At 44.1% G+C, this 14,509-nt stretch overlaps 1 protein-coding gene across 1 annotated transcript in view; it reads right to left on the bottom strand.

The window, feature by feature from the left end:
- PKP1 (plakophilin 1) overlaps positions 1-14,509 on the bottom strand; it is a 46,986-nt gene that overhangs the window by 3,785 nt on the left and 28,692 nt on the right. The window contains exons 6-13 of the mRNA XM_030001135.1: positions 13,874-14,051; positions 11,628-11,742; positions 10,271-10,426; positions 9,992-10,168; positions 7,788-7,941; positions 7,097-7,283; positions 2,115-2,199; positions 710-810 (exon numbers count right to left, since the gene is read on the bottom strand). Of these exons, the coding sequence (XP_029856995.1) occupies positions 739-810; positions 2,115-2,199; positions 7,097-7,283; positions 7,788-7,941; positions 9,992-10,168; positions 10,271-10,426; positions 11,628-11,742; positions 13,874-14,051 (1,124 nt within the window). The 3' untranslated portion in view covers positions 710-738. The remainder of the gene's footprint in view (positions 1-709; positions 811-2,114; positions 2,200-7,096; positions 7,284-7,787; positions 7,942-9,991; positions 10,169-10,270; positions 10,427-11,627; positions 11,743-13,873; positions 14,052-14,509) is intronic.

The following is a 14,509-nucleotide window of genomic DNA, read 5'->3' as shown; positions in this document are numbered from 1 at the left end:
TTTGAAAAGTGCTTAAAGCTTTTCCCTTCAGTGGGAATTATGAATCAAAAGTACCTTACAGATTCAATCCTCATTTCACACTGAAAAAAACCCCCATAATGATGCCCTGAAAAGTCTGCCCACGATTTCCCTAACCTGGTTTCTCTACTGGGATTTTTCAGATGACATCATGTAGTTCCAAATTTTGATGTGAGGCTTACAGGTGGATTATTAAGTGCTCAAAAAATCCCTAGGGGTGATGGTTAATGCCATAGCATGTGCTAGAATTAATTGCATGTTACTGACACTATCTGGATAACATTCAAAATTCAGGAATGAAAGTACTGTCAGAGAGATTCCTGTGAAAAGCCCCACCTGAGAGGATTTGGCAAAATGCAATTAATCAGTTATTGCTTGGCAAAGTAAGTAAGGAAGACACATGAGGCATAGTTAAATCCAGCAGGTTTGTCCTATGGCATCTGTGCTGAGCATATCTAAAATACACAGCTGCGTAGTGTGGGCAACATCTGCACTAAACCCAGGAACTGCACAATTTATGACCTTTCATCGAAACAAACACTTTGCAGTTTGGGCTGATAAGATTTGGGATTAAAATCTCGCAAACCCAGTTCAGGGGAGATTAAAAACAGCAAAGAGCTCATGGGGTTCACGCACCACTCGTTTGCCCCCAAAACAACCCCTTCCCCATGCATGAGGGCCCCATTCTCACCTGCAGCCTGAATGCGTGTGGAGAGACTCCTAAAATCTGGAGGACAGGGTCCTGAATGTTGTTCCAGCTAAAGATCCCATCATGTTCTTATCAAATCCTTGCTGAAAAAGCAGATGTATATGAAGTGCAGTGAGTGTATATCAATTTCAAAACTGATAGCTATAGCTATCTATTGCTGTGAGAGAGAGCCTCCTGCCCCACTTCAACACCTATCCTCCACTTAAAAAGTGTGCTTCATTCTCAGACAACCTCCTCTGTCCTCCCTCTGTGTGCCTTCAACACGTCACCTTTATTGATGGACTTCATCTTCTTTGCATTGTTTTCCGTCCACCGAGAGCTGGACTTCTCCAGCTTCACTGGAGGAAACCTTTACTTAATCCTTCACTGAATATTATTTCATCTTATTCCTCATCCTGGAAAAAACAGCAAGGATATATGCATGATGCATATATCCTTGCAGACTCCCATCCTTCTCGTCTGATGTGTACCTATGCAATGAACATCTGTGTGAACACAGGAGTGACTCAGTCACATCAAAATGAGTTGGCACAGGCTCCTGAGCAGAGCCTGGCACAAAGCTACACAAGCCTCTATGGAGAAAGTCCCTAACCGTTAATATAAGAACGGTATTTAGGTACTCTCTACCTTCCTGCCCCCAGGGTATTCCCCTTTGTGGATGTTACTCCTTCTCTTTAATTTGGCCCTTTACTCTCTGCAGCTGCTGCTGCTGTTGAGTTGGAAAAACCCAGCTTGTTCAAAGAAAGCCACTGGGAGCTGGAAGCTGGCTCGGTGCCTCGTCTGGCTCTGCACTTTCACAGTTTCTCTTGCAGGGAGAAAATGAATCCTAAATACTCCTCTTCTTGGTTTAAAAGATTACCCTGACTGTAGGGGTGATGTAACCACAGGGTAGGATTATGGACACAGAAGAAAATGGGGGAAAAGAGAGAAGGAACCTTGCCAGGGAGCTGTTGGGACACGCTGGATCCTACACGATGGACTGCAATTGAAGGGAATCTCCCAAGCTAGTGCAAAACGTCCAGGTCTGTTCTCAGCACAGAGCAATGCCATGCACACTAGACAGCGTCGACTCCAGGAGCATCGTGGAAGAGCCCACCTAAGCTAGCATCCTCCCCAGGGTGCAAGCTGCCTGACAGACACGCTGCTGTTCACTTGGTCCCTAAAGTCAGTCCCGGCAGCTGCGGTTGTGACTCGCTGCCTCTTGCTTGGATCTTAGGTGGGTGCCCGTGTGCTGAGAGCATCGTGGTCCTCCCAGTGCCCCGGGCTCCTCCCAGCCACTGCCCGTACTCGCTGCTGAGTCACGGCCTTTGCAAACTCACCGTCTTCAGCGAGTGAGTCAAGACCAGGGTTGTTCTTGTCAGCCGAAAAGCAGAAGCGTTTTCCTTACCTGCTTGAGCACACTCTGGAGCTCCCTGTTCGACCAAAGATCTGTCAGGAGGAGGCGAGCAGCTTCGGCTGCTTTTGGACAGGAGCTGGGAAGATGAAAGCAACCCTGGTGAATTATGGCAGGCCACAGAGCAGCAACCCACATGCATTACCGACAGCCTTTAAATAAGCCCATCTCCAGCTGGGAGGCTGGCTAGACTTGACGGAGGACTGTCAATAAAACCTTCCTTGCCCTCTCAGCAAAGTTATGTGACAACAACCTCTGGGACCAGAGCAGGACAAATGAAAAAGAGGGGAGGATCTGAGTGGAAAAATGAGCATTAAACTGAGCTGAAGGAGTGTTTCTGGAGTGTGAAATTTGGGAGAGGGAAAGACAAGGGAAATGGTGCCAATCCTTGCCTGGAGTCTGTAGGGACAGTGTGGGCGAATCTCTCAGGAGAGCAGCAGAGGAACGGGCTCTGTGCTGCCTGGTGAGGATGAAGGAGATGGGAGCATTTGTAATAACAACATCTGCAACCATAAGTCCTTACTCAGCACAAGTTAATAGATACTTGCTCACGTAACAGCTCCGAAACCATGAGTCATAGCAGTACCTTTTATAATTTTGGAACATTTCATACAACAACCTAGATATAAACCTCCTTGCTGGTTCTTATCACTGCTCCTGATCTCCTGGACCTCGTCCTGTCTGTGGGAGACTCCTGACCTGGGTTCAGTGCAACAGCCCCAGCCTGTCTTGGCCAGGGTGATGGAGAGGTATGAGACCAGACTCAGGACCCTCCCTGTATGATACAGCTTCACAAAACATTGTGTCCTCAAAACAGTCCTCATCAGGCTACGAGAAATGGGACTGACAGTGGTCATCAAGAATCTGGGACCTGCAAGCACTGTACTCTGAGTGTGAAAGGACAGGAATGTAACTGCATTCAGTAAATTTAGGGGTATTTCTCTAACATAAACAGCAGTTGTTACCAAAGAAATGAGCAAGTTTAACTTGGTCATAAATTCCAAAGGGATTATGCAGCTCATACACGTTGGTATTGTGTGAAGGAGTGGTGGAGCTGCAGACAATCAGAAATTCTTGAGCAAAGTTTTGGGACGGAAGAACTAGGTTTTATTGCAAAATCACTTCTCTGGTTATAACCATCTTATGCCCTGTCACCAGAATGACGATGTTTAAAAAAAATTTTGTGGCTGAAATGTTGTTTGTGGCTGAAAAGCCATTAAAAAACAATAAACCCAAATGTATCTATGATTAGATGGTCAGTACATGTCCTGGACACTCTTTCAAGGATATGTCGTTTCATGTTGTTTCTCTTTCTAAGCTAGAGTAATTTTCTTTTTTTTTTTTTTTTTATAATTTGCTTCTAATGATGCCAAATACATACTTTTTGCCATTATGTCTTCAGAGCACACCTCAAAAGATTTTTTTCTTTTCAAACCAAAGTTACTGACATCTGGTATCTGAGCCATCTATAAATTCAGACAAAAGAATTTCTCCACTCTTAATTTGAAGGATTGATACTGATTCTGTTTCACAGAGCATCTACTGCTACTATTTAGGTATAAAAAGATTAAACATGAAGTGATGGAGCTGTGATAACAATTTCATTATGTAAAGCAGCATATCCTAAACAAAAGTGCTGGGAATAGTGTGACTATAGCAATGTATAACATGGAGCAGAATATCAAGGAGAGACGATTTGGGGAAAAACTTTCTTAAAAACAAGTTGCCTGAAAATCAAATTTGATTTTAAGGACAGCCTGTTTTTTAGAAATAGTAATTTAGAAATTACTTGTAAAAATTTGTTGAAAGACAGCAAGGAAGGTGTCCAGTGGTGGCAGTGGTAGCAGTCATCCAAAAAACTATTGACTCAGCAAAACACAAACAAGAACCTGATCAGAAGGAGATGGTGGGGCAGGGAGGTAAGCATGAGGGCAGCAAAAAAGACAAAGATTTTGTACATGCATATCCAATAATGGGGGAAGATAATGTTTCCTCAAAGGACAAAAATATCAAGAACCTTATGTATGTCACAGGACATGCCAAGGAATTCCTGAAAGAAGTATTTCTTCAGGATGACTTAAATTTATAAAATTGATATCAGGGTGCAATCTTTGGAAGAAATGGGAAATTGGATATGTGTGGATGAGAAGAACTCTCTTCCACAGAAAAGAATCAATGAAAGACCTGAGTTGCGTGAAAGATGAATTTTGGTAAAATGTTATAGTAAAATTAAACTGCAGAATTAAATTGTACAATAGAAAAGGTGTAAAAAGTAAATGAACAAAGAGAAACTGAAACAAATCAGTGATAAAGGGATTGAGAGATGAACTGCAAATCTGATGCTCTAAAGTACAGAAAGAGATTTTGGAGAAAAGCTTTTAGTGCAGCCAGTAGAATTATTGGGAAAAATGATAATTTTATTAGTGAAATACTGTCACTTGAAAATGAGCAGAAGAATATTTTTCAGACAGTTGGAGAGCAAAGATGAAAAGGACATCAGACATTACAATAAATCAGTAAAAGTAGCTTGATTTTCAGAAACACCAACAAAAAGAGAAGGTAATATTCAATATTTTGGCAACTTGGATTAAACATAACAAAGAGTGAATGAACACCATCACCACTATGACGCCCGTGTCATAGATGAGGTAATATGCAGGAGATAGAGACAATTATTTAATTGGGATGCTCCAGGAAGGAGAAGAAACCACAGCTATCAGATAAACTGCTGAACCATTTACGCCTTTCACTCAGAATACAGCTACAAGAAACATCAAGAAAAAGAAACCTCAGCTTTGAGGAGTACTGGCTGGCATTTGAGAAGAACACGGGAAAGGAAAACTTCCATAACTTACTTGTCTATAACCTGGAAGCTCTTACTAAAATATGAATTTAAAATTGTTTGAGCATGTTAAACTAATGATTTACAGCTTCAAATGCAATGAGAGACCAGTTCAGAAATATAGGTAAAGATTTGTTGGGTGGCAGAAGAAACATGTGCCAGGGAGGCACTATGCAGACACACCAACCAAACCAACACCAGTGCTGGAGGTGAAGGAGGCGTGTCCACAGGGAAACTGAGGCAGATTAACAGAGAAAACTCTGCAAAATACTAACAAGGTGCAACATGGCATGGTGTTCTCCATGGTGATTTGGTCACCACTGAGACCTTGTCTGTTCTCTATTTCTGCTGGCTGTGGTGCTGGGACGGAGGAGGTTGATAGCGTGGGACTCACCACATTCAGCATCAGTGTGGGGAGCACGGGGTCTGCAACCAACCTAGGTAACAGCCCCCAATAGAGATGTTGGATCTAGTTATTACCATCAGGGAGTGGGTGAGGCTCTTTCTGATGTAGGACTGGACAAATCCCACCCTAAAATTTCTTGTTTATCTTCACAGGCTACACAGGAAAGTGGGAAAAGTTAGATAACTTGTGAACTAGCAAGTGTCCGATTCACTAGAGGGGAGGTCTCTTTCACATGTGCTCCATGGGAACAGCCTGAAATGATATGGCTCGAATAAGTTAAGATTAGTCCTGGGTGTAAATTGTCATTTTTTCTAAAAAATTGAGAGCATAAAAACCTTTGGGGACAGAAATGATTAATGGAGGAAAAGGAACAATTCAGGTTTTGGACATTGTAAGAACTGGGGAGTTTCTCAAAAGGAATTTGTGATACAGACAGAAGGAACACACTGAACACATCCCCAGAGTTTAGTAACTCCTCACAGTTTAGTGAGTCATTGCAAACAAAGCTCATCACACAAAGCAGTCAAGACAATTAGGTACACACAACCCCAGTTGTGCAACACTTTGCTGAAGTAGTAAATTAGCTGACAACTGGTCTGAGGGATCCAAAGTGGGACTACAGGCAGAAGTAAATACCATTCAAAACAATGAAGACTTAGAAGAGGGATGGGTTTCACGTTAATTGGGCTTGTGGTACAAGTGGGAGCATATAAAAGCAGCAAACTGACCGATGTTCATTGGCTGAGATTCAACCTAAACAAGGAAGCCACTTCTAATGACTGAGTCCCTCTGCTGCCATGAAACAAGTGATGGATTGTAAGTGGTTTATCAAAGGATGATGGAAAAGGCATGCAAATGTCTTTTCACAACAGAAAACAATAGGTTACTTGTATAAGGTATTTTAAAACAAGGACATGATAGGAAAGATGAAAGTCTAGGAAGGAGAATACATGGTCAAAGATCATGTAAATTTAACACCAGTTTGGCCAGAAATGAACATACAGGTGGGCAAAGGTTGACAAGCTTTTGCACAGGGCTGTAGGGAGTATGGATAACAAGCAGGACAGAATTACTACCACCAAAACTCAAACCAAGTCCTAAAAGAGAAAGTGGTAAAATACATTGAGATTGCTCAGTTGTTCTAAAATATATGTGAGTAGACCAGGGGAGGTACATATATATATATGTATCATCACAGCTGCATCTTTGTCACTTGAGGTGGATGTTTCAACAGAAAGATGAACAAATCTGAACGTTAAAGCTAAGCACAACCCCAATGTATCAGCAGTGCTTGAATCTCAGACCTCACCTTCATGATAAGGTTTGCAGGAAGCTGTGAGTGGGAAGCCCAGGTGCTAGGCAGTCAGGCTGCGTACTAACATCTCCTGTTTTGAGGGCTGGGATTTTTAAAAGGGTTTAAGATGTTGGTGCTTCAGTTCTTTTTAGGATTTCTTAAAATTCAACCAGCAAATTTCCTGAGGCCCCTTTACAAACCCCACCCTGGATGGCTCATGCCTGTTTCCAAGGAACCAGTGCTGAGGATTTCTATCTACCAACATGCTTGAATTTTTTTGGCTCTCAATTTACAAGCACAGGAAAAGAATAATGCTTTACTATGGCTCTGAAGGGTGTGGAGAAGGCTCTGGGGTTAATCTGGCTTTGCACAGAGTATATGGGCTCAAAAACATCTATGCATGACCCTCTCCGTGCCTTCTGCCCCAAACTCACCCATTTCGGCACAGGCTTACTACATTATTTAGCATGTTGCTTGTCAAGTAAGACTTTCCCAGGTGTGGGTTGGACATGATGAGGTTCCTCAGAGTGTAACAAGCTGATGTCATGATCTCGCCATAGCTGTTGGTATTTCCAGACTGGAATGACAGGAGACGTGATACATCTGGGAGCACCTGGTGAGCTAAAGAGGTGGAAAGTTCCAATCAACATTTAAATAAAACCTAGCACAAGTGAATGATACTATTTCTGTTAGCACTATTCAATGCAAGAATGCAGTGTTATCTCTGGAAGGAGACACTAATAACGTTGGACAGTAGTGGCATAACAGTAATCACTTGATTTTCAGAGACAAAATAAGCGCTGCAGGCCTCTGGAAGGGCAATGATGTTGGTCACGGATAGTCAAGTCCAACTCAGTTCCCAAAACACTATCATCCTTATGATCCTGCAGATTTGTCATTGTCTATAAAGCATACCACATGCTTGTAGAGACTTTGAGATAGGACACATTTTGTTAATTAAGCCTGCAGATATCACCTGTAATTGTCCTTTTGACCACAAGAAATGACACTGCTTTGCACCAATTTTGGAGTCCTATTATGGGGTTTACAAAGCAAGATGGGCAGATATTAGAGAGTTAGAAACTAGACATTGTTCTGAAATCCACTGTGGTGGAAATTACTTACCCATGGTTTTGTGGAGAACAGGATGCCGGGACATGTTGCTCAGCAAAGAAGCCCCGGACCGGACAACTTCAGAGCTGTTGGACTGGAGGAGCCGTGCTATGCGAGGCAAACCTTTTTCCTTCAAACCAATCAATTGGCTCATTGCATTGGACATCTAGGAGACAGAACAGAGATGTCTCATGACTTCTATAGCCAGGAGGATACAACTGGAATGATGTACGGGGCCAGACAAACATGACTACACTATAAAATAAGTATCTGTATAATACCTTCTTCTGCTACCATAGTCCCACTTACTTTGTCATTTTCCCCTCTTCACAGACATTTGCAAAGTCAGCCTCTCATCTTCTGTGATACAACTGGTACTTCTGTCCTCTTTCTGGAGCCTGAGTGGGGACAGATGCTTACCCAACCGATATTCCCAAAAGCTGAAGTTTCACCCCCATGTCCACATTTCCCTTGCCCTTCACAACACCCTTGCAGCTCCCTGTCATGCTACAAGTAATAGGCTGTGGTAGAATAGGAACAGCTAATGGATACCTTTAAAAAACAATCTAAAGACCAAAATTACTCTTCTTGGATCCTGATCTCATGTTTGCTTATGTAAATCTAGATGTAGCCAATACAGATGAGTGTTCATGGACATTTAAGCACATACCCTTAATAAATTGCCCTCTTATTGATAGAGTTTAAACTGAACTTCTCAGCTACTGCCCCACCAGAAAGGCTGCTGGAAATTGTCGCACCATCAGTGTCCATCAACAGTGACATGGGAATGAAGGGAATGGGCTGGAAGACAACCCTCTTCCAGTGGGATGAGACCCAATTTCCCTTCCATGCTCCAGGAGGCACATGTGCCATGTTACAGATTCACACCACCAGGACTGGGATGTGTAAAGTGGAGTCTGAGAAGAGATTTGGAGCCATCCTCTATAAGCTAAAAGATTACAGTAAGCTTTGTAAGCTTGTCCCCTGCTTCCCTTTCCTTCAGGTGACAGCAAACCCAGCAACCCACCACAACTCTAGCTCTGAGATGGAATGAGACCCTTGAAAGGAGAAGCCACTTCTGCACATCCAGGCAAACTCCAACCAGAAGGCTGAAATAAGTTACTTCAACACTGTCAGAGCTGGTTTTTGTTTGTTTGTTTTCTTCCCCCCTTCCAAAAAGACATTCTTGTGTAATGATGTTGATTGCTGAAAGGCTTTTTATTTCCATGGAGCATATAGCTCCAGCCCCATTTCTCTGATCAGGTCTACCCATACTGTGACAGTCTCTCTCCACTTTGTTGTTAGTGGCACTGCTTAGTTAAACGGCCAAAAAAAAAGTTCCCAAAGTATTTCACATTGACAGACTCGTAACAAAAGCTCCCAGCAGATCAGAGCTGGCAGGTTAATGCTGTCCTAGCAGCGAAGGCTCCTTTCGTGAGTCACTCCGTGTTTCTGGGTGGAACGCTTTGCACACGTGACACGCCTCTCCTACGTATGAAATAATTATCTCTTTATCTCCCTAGCCATCTTATTTAAATTGGAATTGATGAAGTTCGACACAAACAGACAAGTTGAGGTTTGTCCACATGAATGCAGCCTGCAAGGACATGCCCACAGTAGCGAAACTGGGCACAGCAGAGCTGCTGTCGTGACGTGTCCCTCACCGTGCCCTAGCTCCTGCAATACCCACAGTGTCATGCAGCCCCTGTCACCTCCACACTGCCATACCTATGGGTTAGGACATCTGTCAGAGCTATTTTACAAGCAGTTCTGATGTGAGGACAAGCCACAATCCACAGCACAATCCACCCTGTTATTAGAGCCACCTCCCACTTAAAAAAACACACACAGGTAGTGGTGCATGCACATCCTTTCTCTCTCCTTTAATGACATCTGTCGACATGTGCACATCTGGGCACATCCTCACTGGTGTCCTGGGTGGCGGGTGCCAATACCAGTAGATGCCGGTAGTATGACCATCAGACTGGGGAAACCTGGAAACCCAGTGTAGGGATCTGGGATAGACCCTTGGGATACTGATTATAGCCCCCCATGAGACCCTATTTTTGGCATTAATAAATACCTCAGCTGGAGCATCCACTGTGGAAAGACTTGCAATAGTGCCCTGAAGTTTAAGGAGGACATTTTCCTTTCTCATTACTGTAAAGTGCTGACACGTTTGCCTGCGCGTATGCAGAACAGAGAGGAGTGCTTACCAGCCCTCGGCTCGCAGTGAGGTTCTGCAGAGCTCCAGCACAAGCTTCCAGGGTAGCGTCCTTCTTGCTCTGATCCATCAGGGACAGATAGGTGCGGATGGCATCGGAGTGGTAGAGCCAGCTGGGTCCTTTGGGTTTAAAATCCTCCTCGGGAAGGGGGACACCATACTCATCATTCTACAAAGAGGTAAGAAACTGGAAGCTCAGATCCTGCTCTTCGCTTGCAGCCCCTGCCTGGGGCTGAATATCACATTTCTAAGCCTCTGTGGCACATCTTACCTCCATTTTACCACTCCTGCTGTTGAAACAGCCTGTGAGAGTTTTGTCCATATAAACGCTCCTGGCCATGTGGTTCAGTTGGGTGTATTTGTTGGGAACTTCAGCATCCAGGCGGTAGGAAAGGTTGTGCAGGATGCAGATGCAATTCTCCACAGACTGAAATCATCCCCAGAATAAAAATACAAGCATCACATTAGGCAGAAAAATATGGAGCAGCACGTGCTATAGCTATGGAGAGCATATATACCATGCCATAATTTGCTTTTTAGCAGTTATACAACATAAGCTCCTGACCCTGCTTAAGGTAGCAATGGACGGGAAGGTAGAAGGAGGTAGACTCGACATGAATGAAGGCCACATAGCCCAAATGCTTTATTGTGGATCTCAGTGAGCTGACTCAGTGAACCTTGTTAGGTCCCACTGTCACAGACAAGTTGATAAACAGGAAAAGAGAGTGCAGAGGGTGGTTATAGCAAACTGCCCACTATGAAATGCCAACTCTTGAACGTCTTCCTCTTGCCATAGTCCATTTCCAATGACTTTATCCAAGTCACAGGTACAGATTAGGGGACACTTTTTACGAAGAACAGGCTTTTAAGCCTCCTTTACCTGGAGGTCAGAGTGCCCAACGTAGAGCAAGGGAGAATTTTCACTAGATACCTGTAACCAACACCAAAACATGTGGTTACATTTCTAAAGAGCTGTGTTCGGTATGTGCTTCTGAAACTGATCTTGCAAAAGCTGTCCCCAAAAGAGGATTTGCTCATCAATCCTGAGCTCATTTGAAAAAATTTTGGTACTTTGCTGGGCATTGAGGACTTTAGGGTGTCTGGCTAGTATCACAGGTGTTGAACTCCCAAAAATGTAGCTATAAACACTGTTTTGTCCAAGGTAAGTGCTGTTTACACATAGCAATCAGAGTCACAGTTAGGGGACTGGCAGCTCCTGGCTTCTTGCTGAATGTGATGCCAATCTGGGGTCTATATACTTGAGTCCTGCTGGATGGAGAGATGTGGTGGTGGGAACAGCAAGAGATGGAGGTTAAGATGCTGGAAGGATCCCAAGGTGGGAGGGGAAGGGAGGAAAGCATATTGGGGGCTCAGGAGCCAAAATATTTTGCTGTGTCTCTGTGTTTGGTAAAGGGAAATTGTAAAACCCACCTCTACTTCAGGCCCAGAGCACAGAGGACTTGCAATCCTACAACAGATCACATGGGATCTGGAAGGAAAAGAGCAGCCACAAAGAGTCCAGTCCCCTCCTGTGTTTGTTTGAAAAGGATTTGGAGATATTCCCAAAGTTGCAATTATTAACTATGTGGCTGAACTCTAGCAAACAGCTCAGGGTGAGCATCTGGTACCTTATCATCGGGTCGGTTAGAAGCCACGCAGTTCTGGGCATAAGTCATGACTGAATCGATCAAGCCAGGGTAATTCCTCATGGTCTGTCGCCCCATGTCTGCAGAACTCAAGTTTCTGAAGAAAGCCATTGCAGAGCATGTCAGGAAAGAAGGAGGAGAGAGTATTAGTTGGGTTCACTTACTAGTCTCTATGGGCTCTGCTCTGGCTACAGCTGTAATTGAATTTAAGGATATTTTTGTAGATTCAGCAAGGCTGGTGTACTGCTTTCATTTTGGAGGGCTTTTGTAGGACTGCACTGGTGCATAGCTCTCTTGTTGCTCTTTAGGATTGGTTTCATCTAGGAAAATGTCCTGTTAAGGAGCTCTGCATAGAAGACATCCTCTTAGTGAAAGTAACTATCAGCAATATTTTGCCTTAGAGGCTATGCATGTGACATTACACAGACTCATTGCCTCCTTGGAGGTGTTTCCAAAGAGTAGACTGAATAAAGACCATCTGGGATTATTGTGAAAATCAGGAAGGTGCGTATGGTTGTAAGCATGGAGCTATGCAGGGTCAACAGCAACATTTGCATGGGAAACGGAGGCAGAGATGCTGAAGAGCAGCAATTGCTCTGACCAGAGGGACTGACCAGTTTGTAATGTTGTAATGTATTCCCGAGCACTGATTGCTGCCAGGACAGGGGAGTTTTTCCAGTAACAGGAAATGGTTTTTGTTGTTTTGTTGTGTTTTTTTTTCTTCCCTGTTTTATTGCCTTGTAGCTTGCAAATGAAAAACAAAGAGAGGTTGGCAGTCGTTGTGAGATATTCACTCCAGGCGTTCCAGAACTGGATTTGATGTTCACTGTGATTTGCAGCCTCCTCATTAACATGAATTCATCTGCAATCCAGAAATGCTTGAGCAGCAATGGCTCGAGCCCAGGGCAAACCCAAGGCTGTTCTCATCTCTGCATTATGATGTGGCAGGGCAGTGAGTCAGAGCAATCCAGGCTCACCCCTCGGAGCAGGGGCTCTGGACCCCACCACCCTGCTTTCCTTACTTGGCTTGCTCCCCAGTCCTGCTCCCCCCAGCCGTTTGAGCTCCCTTGCTGACCTGCATCTGGCAGTCTTCACTGGGGTTGTTGGATATTACTGTCACAGACTGTGATAAGTCTCAGGAGACAGAGCCTGCCTTGAGTTAAACTCCACGGAGACCTCCTTTCACAAACTATCATCATACCCTTTCCTTCATTTTAATGGGGTATTTTGTGGCATCAGTGCATTGAGATGGTCTTAAAAATGGAGCACCTCATATGCACCATACACTACACATCCCAATGTGCAAGTGCATGGGGAAGGTGTCTTCCAAGACAGGGAAGGGAGCAGCACGCGCTATCTTTCAGACACGGTTCCCAGCCACGGAAGATGATAGTATCATGTCTCAAAAGGCCCCTACCGTATTCACCCATTTCGTTTCATAAGCAGATACAGCTCCTACTAACTGCATGTCTGGTAAGGGTGTGGTTGGTGCTGCGCTCCCTCAGGGAGAGCTTCAGTTGATGAAAGTACCTAATTATACAGGGTATTTTTTTTCCCCCACTTGTTCCCAGTGAGACAAGGAGCTTGCATGCAAGTGGAGGAGGGTGGTAGGAGAAACAGCAAGTCAGGGCGAATATCCTCTACAAAAGGTCTTTGGCTTTCCTGTGAAAAAAATAAACTACTCTGGGCTCAATCTGCACCTCCTGTTTTGTAGCTGACCCATCTGATAGAACGAGCCAGGAAAAGTCCAGGGCAATGGGACTGCTCTGTACTAAACCAGTTATTAAAATCAGTGGGAAAATGCTTGTTTTCCCCATGTAGAGGATTCTGCCTTTTTGTCACCTAAAACCAGTTTGTTTTCTAGCAACCAAAATTTTCTTTGGAAGCCTCAAAAATCTAAGGGTGAAAAGTGTCAAGTTTCCTGGTCTGAGCCGAACACTGTCAGGTTTCAGTATTGCAGCTCTCCTGTGACAAAGCAACTTAGATTTTTTGAGCAGAGACTTAGCAAGAACAAACTTATTTAAAAAAAAAGAAAAAAGCTACCAAGAAAAATATTTTACATGTAATTTTTTCTGCACCTTCCCTTAGTCAGGAAAACTTTCTCAAGGAGAATTTTTTATTAATACAATTGCAGTAAGCATGTCTTTAGCTTATTGTAAGAGGATTTAGACAGATTCAGCTTTTGTCAACAGATACAAGCTACAGTAAATCCCTGCTTGATGACTCACCTCAAACACCCTGTAGCATTGAAGAATACTTCTGGGTCAATAATTTCTCTTGTCCTATTGCAGCTGCCATCAGACCAGCCAGAGAAAGGGATGATAACACAGTCTGTCAAGACAGGGAGGGCCTCCTGTATCAACTCTTCTTTTAATTCATCGGTGGAGGAGAGGTTCCAGAGCAGTCCTAGGAAGGAGGTGGAAGACAAGCTCAAGCAGAGGGTCACTATGCATTAGAAACTTTCTTTAGGTCAGAGTGAATTCCAGCCCCAAAGTCCTTCTTCACTCCATCCCTCTTTGAGCTAACGGTGAAGAGGCTGCCCTAAACCCTAGTCTCTGTCCATCCCTATGGGAGACAGGCAGGATGGGCACCAGGAGCATGGTATCATGTGGAGGTGGGCATCTAAGCATCCTCCCTCCTCCCAAAATTGGTGTTTATTGCCATTAGGTTGCAGGGGGAAGGCATCTCGTAAAGGCTTGCTCACAAGACCTCAGTCACAGCTGAGGGTGACCTGCACCAACAAACTAACATCAATCTGTCAAGAAAAGGCGAGACACCAGTGAGATATCCTGCTCAACCATATTGGGATTGCCAGCACCCTTGGCCTTCCCTGGGAACAGCACGGGGGCCAGTGGTACAGAAAG

The sequence above is a fragment of the Aquila chrysaetos genome, chromosome 24 (assembly GCF_900496995.4).
Source record: "Aquila chrysaetos chrysaetos chromosome 24, bAquChr1.4, whole genome shotgun sequence".
Lineage (NCBI taxonomy): Eukaryota > Metazoa > Chordata > Aves > Accipitriformes > Accipitridae > Aquila > Aquila chrysaetos.
The sequence above is the reverse complement of the archived record's forward strand: the minus strand, read 5'-3'. Positions and strand labels throughout refer to the sequence as shown.